The sequence below is a fragment of the Scyliorhinus canicula genome, chromosome 13 (assembly GCF_902713615.1).
Source record: "Scyliorhinus canicula chromosome 13, sScyCan1.1, whole genome shotgun sequence".
Classification (NCBI taxonomy): domain Eukaryota; kingdom Metazoa; phylum Chordata; class Chondrichthyes; order Carcharhiniformes; family Scyliorhinidae; genus Scyliorhinus; species Scyliorhinus canicula.
Window position 1 is genome coordinate 897,141 of NC_052158.1, and position 18,087 is coordinate 915,227.

Below are 18,087 nucleotides of genomic sequence, written 5' to 3' on the forward strand. Positions count from 1 at the left end.
CCAATGCAACGCCACTTCCAATTGTTGCTTATCTGCAACAATTGAGACGTTATTCATCTCATCATGCTATTATTCCGAAAATATAAATGAAACTGTATTTTGACACAGTCTAAAATGTTTTGGCTTGCATACATTATGGAATGTGGTTCAGGCTGTTATCACAAGTGGCCAGAAATCAGAACAATGGAGCCTTTAATAATTCCACCTTACAGCCCATGGGATTTAGCCCCTGTCCTTGAAGGAATGTGATGTTTTTATCAGTGGTTCTGTTTTTCCCAAACACATGTCTGAGTTTGGAAGTTGTATATTTCTTTCATTTTAAAACTGGGATTTAATATTTCTGTCTTAAACAGTCTTCTTACCTATATTAAGTGTATTTAAAATACCTGACTTCTACAGTCGCCCCTTTGATAAATCGAAAGATCAAGTGAGATATATCAGAATAAGATAAAAGATATCATTAAAGCGATAGGATAGGTAAAAGCGCAAAGAATAATTCATTCATATTGTCATTGCAGATTTAAACAATAGAATGGAAACTTAGCATTGCAACAAGTATTTCAACAATAATCATTAAAATTTTTAAAGAATCATTATTACAAAATAACAATTAATGAATTAGTCAAATTTGATGCTACAGATTCAGTATTAATAGATTATACAAATAATTGATTGATATTACGGTTAACATTTCAACAAAAGTATTTCACCTCAAATTCATCAATTGGGGGTGCAGTAGGGTTAATGTGAATCATTCTGACAGTTGGCCCCCTGCGCTTAGCGAATAGTTCTTTGATGCACGTAGCACATTGGTATGTCATATAAATGATGAATCCAGCTGCACAGGAGAATAGGATTATTCTCATTATGGACATTCCAGTGTGTCCAAACCACCCGCAAATTCTATCCCAGAGAGAGAGAACTTGGGATGGATCAAGTTTTTTGATTTCTTTTTGGATATGTAATACCAAATCTTTAACTTCTTCAGAGTTATCAGGAATGAAAGTACAACATTCTGCACCAATCAGGGCGCACGTGCCACCGGTTTTGGCTAGCACATAGTCAAGTGCCATTCGATTTTGCAATACCACGGTTCGAATTGTTCGCATTTCGTCAGAGATTTTGTCTAGGGCAGTGGCAGTGTATTCTGCCACATCTTGTATGATGGTTGTTATTTTATTTAACTCATTCTCCATCCTTACTTCCCAATAGAAAGGAATGAATCTAGCAAAAATTGCATCTCTAAAGGTGATAGAACGTTTTTTCTTTGAACAGTCATTTCTGAAATATGCAGGAGATTAGTTACATGATGAATGGCAGGTACCATGTATCCTAAATAGCAAGATCCTGACCAGGATCTTGGGAGCCAGGGATATGCTTTATCATCACAAATAAAATAAGTTCCATTATAAGCAAAATGTGAGGTTATCCATTTTGGTAGGAATAACAGCAAACGGGATTATTATTTAAACGATAAAATATTAAAGCATGCCGCTGTTCAGAGAGACTTGGGTGTGCTAGTGCATGAGTCACAGAAGGTTGGTTTACAAGTGCAACAGGTGATTGAGAAGGCAAATGGAATGTTGTCCTTCATTGCTAGAGGGATGGAGTTTAAGACTAGGGAGGTTATGTTGCAATTGTATAAGGTGTTAGTGCGGCCACACCTGGAGTATTGTGTTCAGTTTTGGTCTCCTTACTTGAGAAAGGACGTACTGGCACTGGAGGGTGTGCAGAGGAGATTCACTAGGTTAATCCCAGAGCTGAAGGGGTTGGATTATGAGGAGAGGTTGAGTAGACTGGGACTGTACTCGCTGGAATTTAGAAGGATGAGGGGGGATCTTATAGAAACATATAAAATTATGAAGGGAATAGATAGGATAGATGCGGGCAGGTTGTTTCCACTGGCGGGTGACAGCAGAACTAGGGGGCATAGCCTCAAAATAAGGGGAAGTAGATTTAGGACTGAGTTTAGGAGGAACTTCTTCACCCAAAGGGTTGTGAATCTATGGAATTCCTTGCCCAGTGAAGCAGTTGAGGCTCCTTCATTACATGTTTTTAAGGTAAAGATAGATAGTTTTTTGAAGAATAAAGGGATTAAGGGTTATGGTGTTCGGGCCGGAAAGTGGAGCTGAGTCCACAAAAGATCAGCCATGATCTAATTGAATGGCGGAGCAGGCTCGAGGGGCCAGATGGCCTACTCCTGCTCCTAGTTCTTATGTTCTTATGTTCTTATGAGTAAATATATTCTAAGAGCCATTGGTCTTCGAATGTTTTATTATTTCTGAGGTTAGGTATGCCTGTTATCCTTGAGGACTGTATAACTCTTTCTAAGCGGTTGTTAGTACATTTAAAAGCTGTGTTAACATCTACATAGTTAGTACAATTACTATTACCCATTGGTATCCCTTTAGGGTCCTTACTGATGAGGCAAATTGATCCTTTTTGTTTAACATTAGTTGGGAGGTTAAGATGTTGAGGATTTTTGTCAGGGTTAAATTGAAGTTGGTGCCATCCTGAAAAGGTGTTTAGTGGATAGCCTGCAGATTTCAATAAGTTAATAGATTTTTGGATGTCATCCTGGTACCTCCCATTTTCACATGTATATGCTCCAGAACGGGTCACCACAGAGCGAGGGACACTTTGATAGATGTACCATTCTGCTGTTTCTGAAGCATTAAAGGGAATAGTTAGAAAGGGAATACCCTCCCCTGAGTTAGTAGGGGTTGCAATGCATACCCAACAATTAGAAATGTTAAAGTTTTCAGCATATATCTTAGCTGTGTAAAGGAATGTGTTCTTATTCATTTCTGATACAACATTCACAAAGTCAATCAAATAACTGAAAATTAAAATTGCGGCAAACATTTTACTTGTACACGCGCTTCACGTAAGATGCGTGAATCCATCTTTTCTTTCCTTTTAACTTAACAGCGGATTGCGTGGTGAGAAGGATTACGAAAGGACCTTCCCACTTTGATCCCAAAGGTTCCTTTTGCAGCTTTTTGACGTACACTTCACCGGGCACCAGGTCGTGTCCACCCTCCGGAGGATCACCCCACGCAGCTAACACCTGTTGAGAAGCAGAGCTAACAGCATTTGTTAGATTTTGACAGTAAGACAGCAAAGCATCACTCATTAAATGACAGTCTGCTTTCCGCAAGTCAATAGTTCCTGGCAGAGACATTGGTCTGCCTGTGATGATTTCAAAAGGGCTCAGGCCTGTTGTTCTATTTGGTGTTGCTCTAATGCTGCATAATACTATTGGCAAAGCTTGGACCCAATTCATGCCTTCCTGGCTGTATTTAGACAGTCTTTTTTTCAAAGTTCGATTCATACGTTCCACTTGTCCTGATGATTGTGGATGATAAGGACAGTGTAAATTCCAGTTAATGTTTAGTAGTTTACAGACTTCCCTACAAACAGCTCCTGTAAAGTGGGTTCCATTGTCTGAGTCAATGCTAGCTGGTACTCCCCATCTGGGAATAAAGTCTTGGCATAGCACTTTGGCTGTATGGGCAGCTGTCCCTCTTCTAGCTGGAGCAGCTTCCACCCATCTGGAGAATTTATCCACTATTACAAGCACGTCATTGTAATGTTGACATTTAGGAAGAGTGATGTAATCTACTTGTAAGTCCTGGAATGGACCTGCAGGAGCAGGAGCTCTTAATTGAGGCATTGATGTTATAGGACCCAAGTTATTCTTTTGACAGGTTACACATCGGTTTGCTACCAATTGTGCATGTTTTTTGAATCCTTTACCACACCAACTTCTATGGAATCGATCCATCATTTGTTGAGGTGATATGTGTCCCCATGAATGAATTTGTTGAGCTAAGAAGGGCATTAGTGATTGCGGTGCGGCTGGTTTACAAGTTTGAACTTCTCTCCAAATTTCATCATCATACGGTTGAATACCTGATTCTAACCATTTCCATTTTTCTTCCTTTGTACAATCATTCTGCATTTCACGTAAATCATGTAATAAGGTGGTTACTCCCAATTTGTAAATGTGACTGGATTCCTGATGCCAATGAGAGGCACAAAGGGAGGCAGCTTCCCTTGCTGCTTGGTCCGCAAGAGCATTTCCTCTTGCTTCCATAGTGTCCTCATGAGTATGGGCTTAACATTTTAGAACTGATACTTCTTTGGGCAAGGTCATAGCTTCTAGAAGATCTCGTACTTCCTTTCTATTTCGGATAGGTGTACCTGCTGTTGTGAGAAATCCTCTTTTTCTCCACAGTTGGCCAAAATCATGTGCTACTCCAAAACCATATCTGGAGTCAGTATAGATATTAGCAGTTTTATCTCTTGCCACATGACATGCTTCTGTAAGTGCCTTTAATTCGGCCTGCTGAGCTGATGTAGCTGGGGGCAAACTTCCTTCAGCTAATACTTCGTATGGGCTTGTGACTGCCCACCCAGATTTCCTGATACCCTTGTCAATAAAAGAGGAACCATCAGTGAATAGGATTAAATCTGGGTTGTGTAGTGGCTCTTCTTCTACTAAGCGTACTTCTTCCATTTCCTCTATTATTTTCACACAGTCATGCACCTCTCTCTCTCCCTCCCCTGGTTCCTCGGGAAGCGGGAGCAAGGACGATGGGTTTACAGGACTGGCTTTGTGAAAATATAGGTTGGGAGCTTCCAAAACTGCTGTCCATCTAATCCATCTAGCTGATGTAACTTGTGAGACTCTGTTCATGGATAGTAGAGAATGGACTGAATGTGGACATTTAATGATTAACTTTTGGTCTAGAACAAGTCCAGATGTAATCATTACAGCTCGACATGTAGCTTCCATGGCTCGTAAGCAACTGCCAAATGCTAGTGCCACATTGTCAAGTTTAAGGGAATAGTACCCAACTGGTCTTAACTGATCACCATGTTCTTGAGCTAGTACTGCAGTCATATAACCATCTCTTTCATGAACAAACATGGTAAAAGGTTTTCCGTTGTTTGGAATACCTAAGGCTGGCGCTGAACACAGGACCTTTTTCAAATTCAGAAATGATTGTTTTTGTTCAGAATTGAGTTTAACTCGATCTTTGTCCCTGCTGATTTCATCTGTGGGAAGTGCACCCAACTCCAGCTCCTCAAAAACCGTGTTAGGGACCTGGAGCTTGAGCTGGATGAACTTCGGATCATTCGGGAGGCAGAGGGGGTCATAGATAGGAGCTTCAGGGAAGTAGTTACACCAAAGACTGGAGATAGATGGGTAACTGTAAGAGGGACTGGGAAGAAGCAGTCAGTGCAGGGACCCCCTGCGATCGTTCCCCTGAGTAACAAGTATACCGTTTTGGATACTTGTGGGGGGGACGACTTACCAGGGGTAAGCCATGGGGTACGGGCCTCTGGCACGGAGTCTGTCCCTGTTGCTCAGAAGGGAAGGGGGGAAAGGAGTAGAACATTAGTAATTGGGGACTCAATAGTCAGGGGCACAGATAGGAGATTTTGTGGGAGCGAGAGAGACTAACGTTTGGTATGTTGCCTCCCAGGTGCAAGGGTACGTGATGTCTCGGATCGTGTTTTCCGGGTCCTTAAGGGGGAGGGGGAGCAGCCCCAAGTCGTAGTCCACATTGGCACTAACGACATAGGTAGGAAAGGGGACAAGGATGTCAGGCAGGCCTTTAGGGAGCTAGGATGGAAGCTCAGAGCGAGAACAAACAGAGTTGTTATCTCTGGGTTGTTGCCCGTGCCACGTGATAGTGAGATGAGGAATAGGGAGAGAGAGCAATTAAACACGTGGCTACAGGGATGGTGCAGGCGGGAGGGATTCAGATTTCTGGATAACTGGGGCTCTTTCTGGGGAAGGTGGGACCTCTATAGACAGGATGGTCTACATCTGAACCTGAGGGGCACCAATATCCTGGGGGGGAGATTTGTTAGTACTCTTTGGGGGGGTTTAAACTAATTCAGCAGGGGCATGGGAACCTGGATTGTAGTTTTGGGGTGCGAGAGATTGAGAGTAGAGAGGTCAGGAGCACAGATTTGACTTCGCAGGAGGGTGCCAGTGTTCAGGTAGGTGGTTTGAAATGTGTCTACTTCAATGCCAGGAGTATATGAAATAAGGTAGGGGAACTGGCAGCATGGGTTGGTACCTGGGACTTCGATGTTGTGGCCATTTCAGAGACATGGATAGAGCAGGGACAGGAATGGTTGTTGCAGGTTCCGGGGTTTAGGTGCTTTAGTAAGGTCAGAGAAGGGGGCAAAAGAGGGGGAGGTGTGGCGCTGCTAGTCAAGGACAGTATTACGGTGGTAGAAAGGATGCAAGATGGGGACTCTTCTTCCGAGGTAGTATGGGCTGAGGTTAGAAACAGGAAAGGAGAGGTCACCCTGTTGGGAGTTTTCTATAGGCCACCTAATAGTTCTAGAGATGTAGAGGAAAGGATGGCGAAGATGATTCTGGAAAAGAGCGAAAGTAACAGGGTAGTTGTTATGGGAGACTTTAACTTTCCTAATATTGACTGGAAAAGATATAGTTCGAGTACATTGGATGGGTCGTTCTTTGTACAATGTGTGCAGGAGGGTTTTCTGACACAATATGTTGACAGGCCAACAAGAGGTGAGGCCACTTTGGATTTGGTTTTGGGTAATGAACCAGGCCAGGTGTTAGATCTGGAGGTAGGTGAACACTTTGGAGACAGTGACCACAATTCGGTGACCTTTACGTTAGTGATGGAAAGGGATAAGTATACCCCGCAGAGCAAGAGTTATAGCTGGGGGAAGGGCAATTATGATGCCATTAGACATGACTTAGGATGTGTTGGTTGGAGAAGTAGGCTGCAAGGGCTGGGCACACTGGATATGTGGAGCTTGTTCAAGGAACAGCTATTGCATGTTCTTGATAAGTACGTACCAGTCAGGCAGGGAGGAAGGGGTCGAGCGAGGGAACCGTGGTTTACCAAAGAAGTGGAATCTCTTGTTAAGAGGAAGAAGGAGGCCTATGTGAAGATGAGGCATGAAGTTTCAGTTGGGGCGCTTGATAGTTACAAGGAAGCGAGGAAGGATCTAAAGAGAGAGCTGAGACGAGCAAGGAGGGGACATGAGAAGTCTTTGGCAGGTAGGATCAAGGAAAACCCAAAAGCTTTCTATAGGTATGTCAGGAATAAAAGAATGACTAGGGTAAGAGTAGGGCCAGTCAAGGACAGTGGTGGGAAGTTGTGTGTGGAGGCTGAGGAGATAAGCGAGATACTAAATGAATACTTTTCGTCAGTATTCACTCAAGAAAAAGATAATATTGTGGAGGAGAATGCTGAGACCCAGGCTATTAGAATAGATGGCATTGAGGTGCGTAGGGAAGAAGTGTTGGCAATTCTGGACAAGGTGAAAATAGATAAGTCCCCGGGGCCTGATGGGATTTATCCTAGGATTCTCTGGGAAGCCAGGGAAGAGATTGCTGAGCCTTTGGCTTTGATTTTTAGGTCATCATTGGCTACAGGAATAGTGCCAGAGGACTGGAGGATAGCAAATGTGGTCCCTTTGTTCAAGAAGGGGAGTAGAGATAACCCCGGTAACTATAGGCCGGTGAGCCTAACGTCTGTGGTGGGTAAAGTCTTGGAGAGGATTATAAAAGATACGATTTATAATCATCTAGATAGGAATAATATGATTAGGGATAGTCAGCATGGTTTTGTGAAGGGTAGGTCATGCCTCACAAACCTTATCGAGTTCTTTGAGAAGGTGACTGAACAGGTAGACGAGGGTAGAGCAGTTGATGTGGTGTATATGGATTTCAGTAAAGCGTTTGATAAGGTTCCCCACGGTCGGCTATTGCAGAAAATACGGAGGCTGGGGATTGAGGGTGATTTAGAGATGTGGATCAGAAATTGGCTAGTTGAAAGAAGACAGAGAGTGGTAGTTGATGGGAAATGTTCAGAATGGAGTTCAGTTACGAGTGGCGTACCACAAGGATCTGTTCTGGGGCCGTTGCTGTTTGTCATTTTTATAAATGACCTAGAGGAGGGCGCAGAAGGATGGGTGAGTAAATTTGCAGACGACACTAAAGTCGGTGGAGTTGTAGACAGTGCGGAAGGATGTTGCAGGTTACAGAGGGACATAGATAAGCTGCAGAGCTGGGCAAATGGAGTTTAATGTGGAGAAGTGTGAGGTGATTCACTTTGGAAAGAATAACAGGAATGCGGAATATTTGGCTAATGGTAAAATTCTTGGTAGTGTGGATGAGCAGAGGGATCTCGGTGTCCATGTACATAGATCCCTGAAAGTTGCCACCCAGGTTGATAGGGTTGTGAAGAAGGCCTATGGTGTGTTGGCCTTTATTGGTAGAGGGATTGAGTTCCGGAGCCATGAGGTCATGTTGCAGCTGTACAAAACTCTAGTACGGCCGCATTTGGAGTATTGCGTACAGTTCTGGTCGCCTCATTATAGGAAGGACGTGGAAGCTTTGGAACGGGTGCAGAGGAGATTTACCAGGATGTTGCCTGGTATGGAGGGAAAATCTTATGAGGAAAGGCTGATGGACTTGAGGTTGTTTTCGTTAGAGAGAAGAAGGTTAAGAGGTGACTTAATAGAGGCATACAAAATGATCAGAGGGTTAGATAGGGTGGACAGCGAGAGCCTTCTCCCGCGGATGGAGGTGGCTAGCACGAGGGGACATAGCCTTAAATTGAGGGGTAATAGATATAGGACAGAGGTCAGAGGTGGGTTTTTTACGCAAAGAGTGGTGAGGCCGTGGAATGCCCTACCTGCAACAGTAGTGAACTCGCCAACATTGAGGGCATTTAAAAATTTATTGGATAAGCATATGGATGATAAGGGCATAGTGTAGGTTAGATGGCCTTTAGTTTTTTTTTCCATGTCGGTGCAACATCGAGGGCCGAAGGGCCTGTACTGCGCTGTATCGTTCTATGTTCTATGTTCTATGTTTTGATTTTCTGTTTCCTTTTAGAAGATCATTCAAAGGCTGGCATAACTGAGTATAAGAATCAATCCAATTTCTGTTAAAATTACAGAGTCCCAAGAAAGATCTGACTTCCTGTACAGTTGAGGGTTCTTTAGCTGCTTTGATGGCAGCTGTTCTGTCCTGAGTAAGTTCCCTTTTGCCTTTGGAAATTTTCTGTCCCAAGTAAACAACTTCTTCCTGGGTAATTTGTGCTTTTGCAAAGCTAGCTTTGTGACCATTTGCACTGAGGTGGTTCAAGACCACCCGTAAGTCCTTTTCATGGTCATCTTTATTGATGGAGGCTAACAGAACATCAGCTACATACTGAATAATGGTTGAAGGCAGATCAGGCAGTTGCCTGATGTGATTCTGCAGAGCCATGTGGTAAACAGTTGGGCTATTGTGAAAACCTTGCGGTAGTCTAGTCCATGTGTACTGTTGCTGATTGACTGTAAAAGCAAACCATGGTTGTACTTGTTTAGCTAATGGTACTGACCAGAAGCCATTTGCCATATCAATGACTGAAAACCACTGAAGGTCAGGAGTTAAAGAGTTAAAAATTGTAGAAGGATCTGCCACTAAAGGAGCTTTTCTGACAATGAATTGATTTGCCTTTCTGTAGTCAATAGTAAGGCGCCATGTACCATTAGCCTTTTTCACAGGCCATACAGGGCTGTTTGATGAACTGTGAATACGCACTAAAATATCCCTTTCTTCAAGTTGTTTTATTATAGGTAGAATACCTTGAATTGACGTTTTGCTAATGGGGTATTGTTTGGTACAAGGTGGAGCTGATCCCATGAAAGTAACTGGTTCCATTTTCAAAAGACCACAATCATTTTTGTCAATTGCCCAAATTGGATGATGTTGTATTTCATCTTTTTTTATGTGTCTAATGGACCAGGTAATTTTCCCATTATTGAAATTGAGTGAAGAATTTAGTTGTGATAAGATGTCCATACCTAGAAGTGCTTGTGTTACCGGACCCACCCATATTGACGCTATCAGTTGATGTGGTCCAAATTCTAAGAGCAGTGGTTTAGCCTTCCGAAGAGGGACAGAGTCTCCTCCTGCAGCCAAAGCTTCAATTTTCTCTGAAGTCAGGGGAAAGAAAGCAGCATTCTGTTCAGTAACACAGGTAAGTTCAGCTCCAGTATCAAATAGAAAATCGATATCAATACCTTCCACTCTTAATGAAATATATAATCCATCATTTTTCTGCTGCAAAAGTGCATTTAGAGAGAAATGGAGAGAATCATCAAGAGTGGGGTCTAGCAGTTTTTTGAATTATCACACAGAGAACGTCTTTGAGCTGGAGGACAGCTGTTTAACATTTCATTCATAGCATTGTTATCATCGTGTAGAATCCTACGTGGGTACGGTTCGTCCCCATGTGGGTAAGATTTCTCCCTACATGGGTAAGATTCCTCCCTACGTGGGTAAGGTTCCTCCCTACGTGGGTAAGGTTCCTCCCTACGTGGATAAGGTTCTTCCCTACGTGGATAAGGTTCCTCCCTACGTGGGTAAGATTTCTCCCTACATGGGTAAGATTCCTCCCTACGTGGGTAAGGTTCCTCCCTACGTGGGTAAGGTTCCTCCCTACGTGGATAAGGTTCTTCCCTACGTGGGTAAGGTTCCTCCCTACGTGGGTAAGGTTCCTCCCTACGTGGGTAAGGTTCCTCCCTACGTGGATAAGGTTCCTCCCTACGTGGATAAGGTTCCTCCCTACGTGGGTAAGGTTCCTCCCTACGTGGGTAAGGTTCCTCCCTACGTGGGTAAGGTTCCTCCCTACGTGGATAAGGTTCTTCCCTACGTGGATAAGGTTCCTCCCCACATGGATAAGGTTGGGAGGTTTTAGAATCCCGGTACGTAAGTCTGGGTCTGTCTTGTTGGAACGTTACCCTAGGTGCATCTTGTTTGTGCGCATTACGTGGTTGACCACGAGGTGGAAATGTATTGTAGTGAAAATTGTCTATCTCATTATCATCTCTCGAATCCATCCGTGGTTTAAGATAGCATTTTGCCATCCAGTGTCCTACTTTACCGCAGTAAAGACATTGTGGTATATTTTCCTTACGTGATTTTAATGGAGCCAGGGTACATGTTTGCCCTGAATCTTGTGGTTGTGCTTTAGTCACTGCTGATAAGCTTGTCCGATTGCGTAAACCGCGATCTATCTGAATGCACCGGTCAACTATGTCTCGGTATGTGCCAGTTTTGGCCCAAGCTGGTAAAACCAAATTCAAGGCATCAGAAACTTCAGGTTTAACACCGGCTACAAAAGCCATTTTTAGTGGATTTAAATTGCTTGCATCCCATGTGTCAGTTTCGTCTGTAAGTGTCATTCCCGAATATTCCATCCAAGTCTGTAAAAATCTGTCCTCAAAATCCTGAATATCTTCATTACTTTTTTGAATGCAAGATGTGATCTTAGACCAATCGGTCCTCGGGGGGCGATATGTTAATAGCCAATCCCTGATTGCTAGCCAACCAGCGTCTAAATTTTGCAAATCGTCTCCAAGGGCAAATTCCACCTCAGTTCTAAGGGTTGAAATTACGCGAGTACCGAGCATGATAGTTAGAACTTGTACTCCATCAAATGGGTGGAGACTGTAAATGGATTTTAATCTGTTAATTCCATTCCATGTGGACATACCACCCTTTTTAGGATGTGGGAGATTTTTGGACCATTCGTCAATTTGTGCAGGCTCTGCTGGTTCCTGAGTCCATTGATGATCAAATATGTTTCTAGTGATAGTTTCACCTTCTTCCTCTATTTTTTTGCTTCCAACTCTAACCCGTTTGCGTTTTAAAGGGGCTAGTTGAATTAATTTAGTATTACGCTTTGTAGGATCATTTGATTCATTTGGCAGAGGAATTAATTTATTCATGACACTTGATTTCGGCTGTGCATTTGCCAATTGTGCCACTAGGTGGGCTGCTTGTTGAGTTTGTGTTACTTCAGCTGCTGTTTGAATCCAGTCTTTTAGGACCTTGCCGCTTTCAGTGGCATTGTTTAAATCTTTTTTTTAAACATATCTTTCTTCGATTAACTTGCAATTATCATATTCAATTCGCTCAGTTTTTGATTGCAACCTTTGATATCTTGACTCAACTTCAAAAATTTGATCTTGTAATTCTGCTGTTTGAATAGATAACTTCTGGAGTTTAGAGGTTTTGTTTTGCAATTCTGTTCCAATTTCATCATAATGTTCAAGTTTAGATTCTGCATCTTGCAGTTCTCTTTCTAAAACACATTTTTGTTCCATTACCTTGTACTTTTCAAGTTCAATTCTCTCAGTTTTTGATTGCAACTTTTGATATTTTGACTCCACTGTAAAAATTTGATTTTGTAATTCTGCTATTTGAGAAGATAACTGCTGGAGTTTAGAAGTTTTGTTTTGCAATTCTGTTCCAATTTCATCATAATGTTCAAGTTTTGCTTTTGTATCTTGCAATTCTTTTTCTAAAACACATTTTTCTTCAATTAACTTGGAATTTTCAAGTTCAGTTTGATCAGTTTTTGATTGCAACTGTTTGTATCTTGACTCTACGTCAAAAATTTGATCTTGGAACTCTATTTGAACAGATAACTGCTGGAGTTTAGAAGTTTTGTTTTGCAATTCTGTTCTAAGTTCATCGTCCTGTTCAAATTTGGATTTTACATCTCGCAATTCTCTTTCTAAAACACAGTTTTCTTCAATTAACTTGGAATTTTCAAGTTCAATTTGCTCAGTTTTTGATTGCAGCTTTTGGTTTCTTAAGTCCACCTCAAAAATTTGATTTTGTACTTCTGCTATTTGAACAGGCAACTGCTGGAGTTCAGAGATTTTGTTTTCCAAATCAGTTCTAGTTTCATCGTCAGATTCAAGTTTTGCTTTTGCATCTTGTAATTCTTCAACAACTGCAATTAGTTGATCTTTAGTGGTCCTATATTCATGATCAGTTTTATTTTTAGTAATTATCTCTTGCTGTCTGCGTAATTGTCCCATAATTACCAGGGACCATTTAACACGTTCTGCACTGTGCAATCGTGTGCTTTTTCCCCATGCTCTCTTGATATTATCAAAGGACCACTGTCCTCTGCGGATATTATACTTTGATTCAATTTTTCTTGAGGTTTCACATAGGTCAAATTGTTTACGAAAGAAAGACCCAAAATCCCCCAACATATCTTCAATGGAAACATCTGGTATCCCAGTTCCTCCTTTTACCGTCGTAGGGAGTAAATTTCTGCCTTCTAAAGGGTCTAAATCTATACTTTCAACTGGATCAGCCATAAATTCAACCTTTCACTTAACTTTTTGTGTGGAGGCTGCGTTAGTCTCAACAACCAGCAGCTGATTGATTTAACACAGTCTATAAAAATGTCCTTTTCAGGGGTCGAAGCACTGATTGATGCGGCTTTAAGACTTTTAATGGGTGAAAAAGATATTTCTTACCCCAGACTAGCCGTGGATTCCGACTGTCTTCCGATATCTTCCGATTATTCCCGAAGCTTCCGTCGTCGCCTGATCCTCCTCCGATTTCTCACGAAGCTTTCCGAACCTCTCCGAAGGTCGAATCAGAACTCCTCCCCCGCTGCCCGACTACGCCAAGTGTTGTATCTTAGGATCTGATTCCAGTTTTGTTTAATTTACGGTTGCCGGTTGTTGGTGAGACATTGCTGAAACTCAGTAGAAAAGCAAGTTTAAAACTTGTCAGGTGCAAATAAGAATTGTTTTATTCAAAGTTCATTGGTTACAACTTGAAAATGATTTAAAAGGTAGTTTGTAGACAATTTGATTTTCTTCAAAGAATCACAGGAATTATCTTCTGAGACAATAGCCTGAACACAACTTTAAAAGTCAAAGGCTGAAGTCAAAGTATGAAAATGAAATAGGAATACAGAACTCTTTTCTAATTCTCTCTCTCTCTCTTTCTGTCTTGTTCTCTTTGTCTCTTTCTGTCTCTTTCTTTCTGTCTTTCTGTCTTTCTTCTTGTCTTTCTTCTTCTCTGTCTTCTTGTCTAAAATGGTGGCCAAATCATCCATGGATATACTATTTGATATCTGTCTTAAGCGATCCGATCACACCCCAATATAATCCTAATTGGTTTAAGCTATATTCAAAACACATTTGATTTGATAACAAGCCATCCATCCTCCCAATGCAACGCCACTTCCAATTGTTGCTTATCTGCAACAATTGAGACGTTAGTCATCTCATCATGCTATTATTCCGAAAATATAAATGAAACTGTATTTTGACACAGTCTAAAATGTTTCAGCTTGCATTCGTTATGGAATGTGGTTCAGGCTGTTATCACAAGTGGCCAGAAATCAGAACAATGGAGCCTTTAATTATACCACCTTACAGCCCATGGGATTTAGCCCCTGTCCTTGAAGGAATGTGATGTTTTTATCAGTGGTTCTGTTTTTCCCAAACACATGTCTGAGTTTGGAAGTTGTATATTTCTTTCATTTTAAAACTGGGATTTAATATTTCTGTCTTAAACAGTCTTCTTACCTATATTAAGTGTATTTAAAATACCTGACTTCTACAGCCTTGTCTAGTGACCTTGTCTAGGGGCCTTGTCTAGGGGCCTTGTCTAGTGACCTTGTCTAGGGGCCTTGTCTAGTAACCTTGACTAGTAACCTTGCCTAGTGACCTTGTCTAGGGGCCTTGTCTAGTTACCTTGTCTAGGGACCTTGTCTAGTGACCTTGTCTAGTGACCTTGTCTAGTGACCTTGTCTAGGGGCCTTGTCTAGTGACCTTGTCTAGTGACCTTGTCTAGGGGCCTTGTCTAGGGGCCTTGTCTAGTGACCTTGTCTAGTGACCTTGTCTAGGGGCCTTGTCTAGGGACCTTGTCTAGAGGCCTTGTCTAGGGGCCTTGTCTAGTGACCTTGTCTAGTGACCTTGTCTAGTGGCCTTGTCTAGTGATCTTGTCTAGTGGCCTTGTCTAGGGCCTTGTCTAGTGGCCTTGTCTAGTGACCTTGTCTAGGGGCCTTGTCTAGTGACCTTGTCTACTGACCTTGTCCAGGGGCCTTGTCTAGGGACCTTGTCTAGTGACCTTGTCTAGTGGCCTTGTCTAGTGACCTTGTCTAGTGACCTTGTCTAGGGGCCTTGTCTAGTGACCTTGTCTAGTGACCTTGTCTAGGGGCCTTGTCTAGTGACCTTGTCTAGTGACCTTGTCTAGGGGCCCTTGTCTAGTGGCCTTGTCTAGTGACCTTGTCTAGTGACCTTGTCTAGGGGCCTTGTCTAGGGGCCTTGTCTAGGGGCCATGTCTAGTAACCTTGTCTAGTGACCTTGTCTAGGGGCCTTGTCTAGGGGCCTTGTCTAGTGACCTTGTCTAGTAACCTTGTCTAGTGACCTTGTCTAGGGGCCTTGTCTAGTGACCTTGTCTAGGGGCCTTGTCTAGGGACGTTGTCTAGTGACATTGTCTAGGGGCCTTGTCTAGGGGCCATGTCTAGTAACCTTGTCTAGTGACCTTGTCTAGTGACCTTGTCTAGGGGCCTTGTCTAGTGACCTTGTCTAGGGGCCTTGTCTAGGGGCCTTGTCTAGTGACCTTGTCTAGGGACCTTGTCTAGGGACCTTGTCTAGTGACCTTGTCTAGGGGCCTTGTCTAGGGGCCTTGTCTAGTGGACTTGTCTAGTGACCTTGTCTAGGGGCCTTGTCTAGGGGCCTTGTCTAGGGGCCTTGTCTAAGGGCCTTGTCTAGTAACCTTGTCTAGTGGCCTTGTCTAGTGACCTTGTCCAGGGGCCTTGTCTAGGGGCCTTTTCTAGGGGCCTTGTCTAGTGACCTTATCTAGTGGCCATGTCTACTGACCTTGTCTAGTGACCTTGTCTAGGGGCCTTGTCTAGTGGCCTTGTCTAGGGGCCTTGTCTAGGGGCCTTGTCTAGTGACCTTGTCTAGTGACCTTGTCTAGGGTGCTTGTCTAGTGACCTTGTCTAGTGGCCTTGTCTAGTAACCTTGTCTAGTGAACTTGTCTAGTAACCTTGTCTAGTGGCCTTGTCTAGTGAACTTGTCCAGGGGCCTTGTCTAGGGGCCTTGTCTAGGGGCCTTGTCTAGTGACCTTATCTAGTGGCCATGTCTACTGACCTTGTCTAGTGACCTTGTCTAGGGGCCTTGTCTAGTGACCTTGTCTAGGGGCCCTTGTCTAGGGGCCTTGTCTAGTGACCTTGTCTAGTGACCTTGTCTAGGGTCCTTGTCTAGTGACCTTGACTAGGGGCCTTGTATAGGGGCCTTGTCTAGGGGCCCTTGTCTAGGGGCCTTGTCTAGTGGCCTTGTCTAGGGGCCTTGTCTAGTGACCTTGTCTAGTGACCTTGTCTAGTGACCTTGTCTAGTGACCTTGTCTAGGGGCCTTGTCTAGTGACCTTGTCTAGGGGCCTTGTCTAGTGACCTTGTCTAGTGACCTTGTCTAGTAACCTTGTCTAGGGGCCTTGTCTAGGGGCCTTGTCTAGTGACCTTGTCTAGGGGCCTTGTCTAGTGACCTTGTCTAGGGGCCTTGTCTAGTGGCCTTGTCTAGTGACCTTGGCTAGTGGCCTTGTCTAGGGGCCTTGTCTAGTGACCTTGTCTTGGGACCTTGTCTAGGGGCCTTGTCTAGGGGGCTTGTCTAGGGGCCTTGTCTAGTGACCTTGTCTAGGGACTTGTCTAGTGACCTTGTCTAGGGGCCTTGTCTAGGGACCTTGTCTAGTGACCTTGTCTAGTGACCTTGTCTAGTAACCTTGTCTAGTGACCTTGTCTAGTGACCTTGTCCAGGGACCTTGTCTAGTGGACCTTGTCCAGGGGCCTAGTCTAGGGACCTTGTCTAGGGGCCTTGTCTAGTGACCTTGTCTAGTGGGCCTTGTCTAGTGACCTTGTCTAGTGGCCTTGTCTAGTGACCGTGTCTAGGGGCCTTGTCTAGGGGCCTTGTCTAGGGGCCTTGTCTAGGGGCCTTGTCTAGTAACCTTGTCTAGTGGCCTTGTCTAGTGACCTTGTCTAGGGGCCTTGTCTAGGGGCCTTGTCTAGTGGCCTTGTCTAGTGACCTTGTCTAGGGGCCTTGTCTAGGGGCCATGTCTAGTAACCTTGTCTAGTGACATTGTCTAGTGACCTTGTCTAGGGGCCTTGTCTAGGGGCCTTGTCTAGGGGCCATGTCTAGTAACCTTGTCTATTGACCTTGTCTAGGGGCCTTGCCTAGTGACCTTGTCTAGTAACCTTGTCTAGGAGCCTTGTCTAGTGGCCTTGTCTAGTGACCTTGTCTAGTGGCCTTGCCTAGTGACCTTGTCTAGGGCCCTTGTCTAGTGACCTTGTCTAGTGACCTTGTCTAGTGACCTTGTCTAGTGACCTTGTCTAGGGACCTTGTCTAGGGACCTTGTCTAGTGACCTTGTCTAGGGGCCTTGTCTAGGGGCCATGTCTAGTGACCTTGTCTAGGGGCCTTGTCTAGGGGCCTTGTCTAGTGAACTTGTCTAGTGACCTTGTCTAGTGGCCTTGTCTAGTGACCTTGTCTAGGGGCCTTGTCTAGGGGCCTTGTCTAGGGGCCTTGTCTAGTAACCTTGTCTAGTGGCCTTGTCTAGTGACCTTGTCTAGTGACCTTGTCTAGGGGCCTTGTCTAGTGACCTTGTCTAGTGGCCTTGTCTAGTGGCCTTGTCTAGTGGCCTTGTCTAGTGACCTTGTCTAGGGGCCTTGTCTAGGGGCCTTGTCTGGGGGCCTTGTCTAGGGCCTTGTCTAGTGACCTTGTCCAGGGGCCTTGTCTAGTGACCTTGTCTAGTGGCCTTGTCTAGTGGCCTTGTCTAGTGGCCTTGTCTAGTGACCTTGTCTAGGGGCCTTGTCTAGGGGCCTTGTCTAGTGACCTTGTCTAGTGACCTTGTCTAGTGACCTTGTCTAGGGGCCTTGTCTAGTGACATTGTCTAAGGCCTTGTCTAGGGGCCTTGTCTAGTGACCTTGTCTAGGGGCCTTGTCTAGGGGCCTTGTCTAGGGGCCTTGTCTAGGGTCCTTGTTTAGTAACCTTGTCTAGTGGCCTTGTCTAGTGACCTTGTCCAGGGGCCTTGTCTAGGGGCCTTGTCTAGGGGCCTTGTCTAGTGACCTTATCTAGTGGCCATGTCTAACTGACCGCTAGGACCTGTCTAGGGCCCTTGTCTAGACCTTGTTAGGGGCCTTGTCTAGGGGCCTTGTCTAGTGACCTTGTCTAGTGACCTTGTCTAGGGCCTTGTCTAGTGACCTTGTCTAGG

The 18,087-nt window shown here is 44.0% G+C and overlaps 1 protein-coding gene across 1 annotated transcript in view; it reads left to right on the plus strand.

Moving 5' to 3' along the window:
• The first annotated feature begins 11,095 nt into the window (after positions 1 to 11,095).
• The window catches only part of LOC119976411, a 37,146-nt gene continuing 30,154 nt past the window's right edge, over positions 11,096 to 18,087 (plus strand). Inside the window, exon 1 of the mRNA XM_038816935.1 lies at positions 11,096 to 11,103. Coding sequence (XP_038672863.1) covers positions 11,096 to 11,103 — 8 coding nt within the window. The remainder of the gene's footprint in view (positions 11,104 to 18,087) is intronic.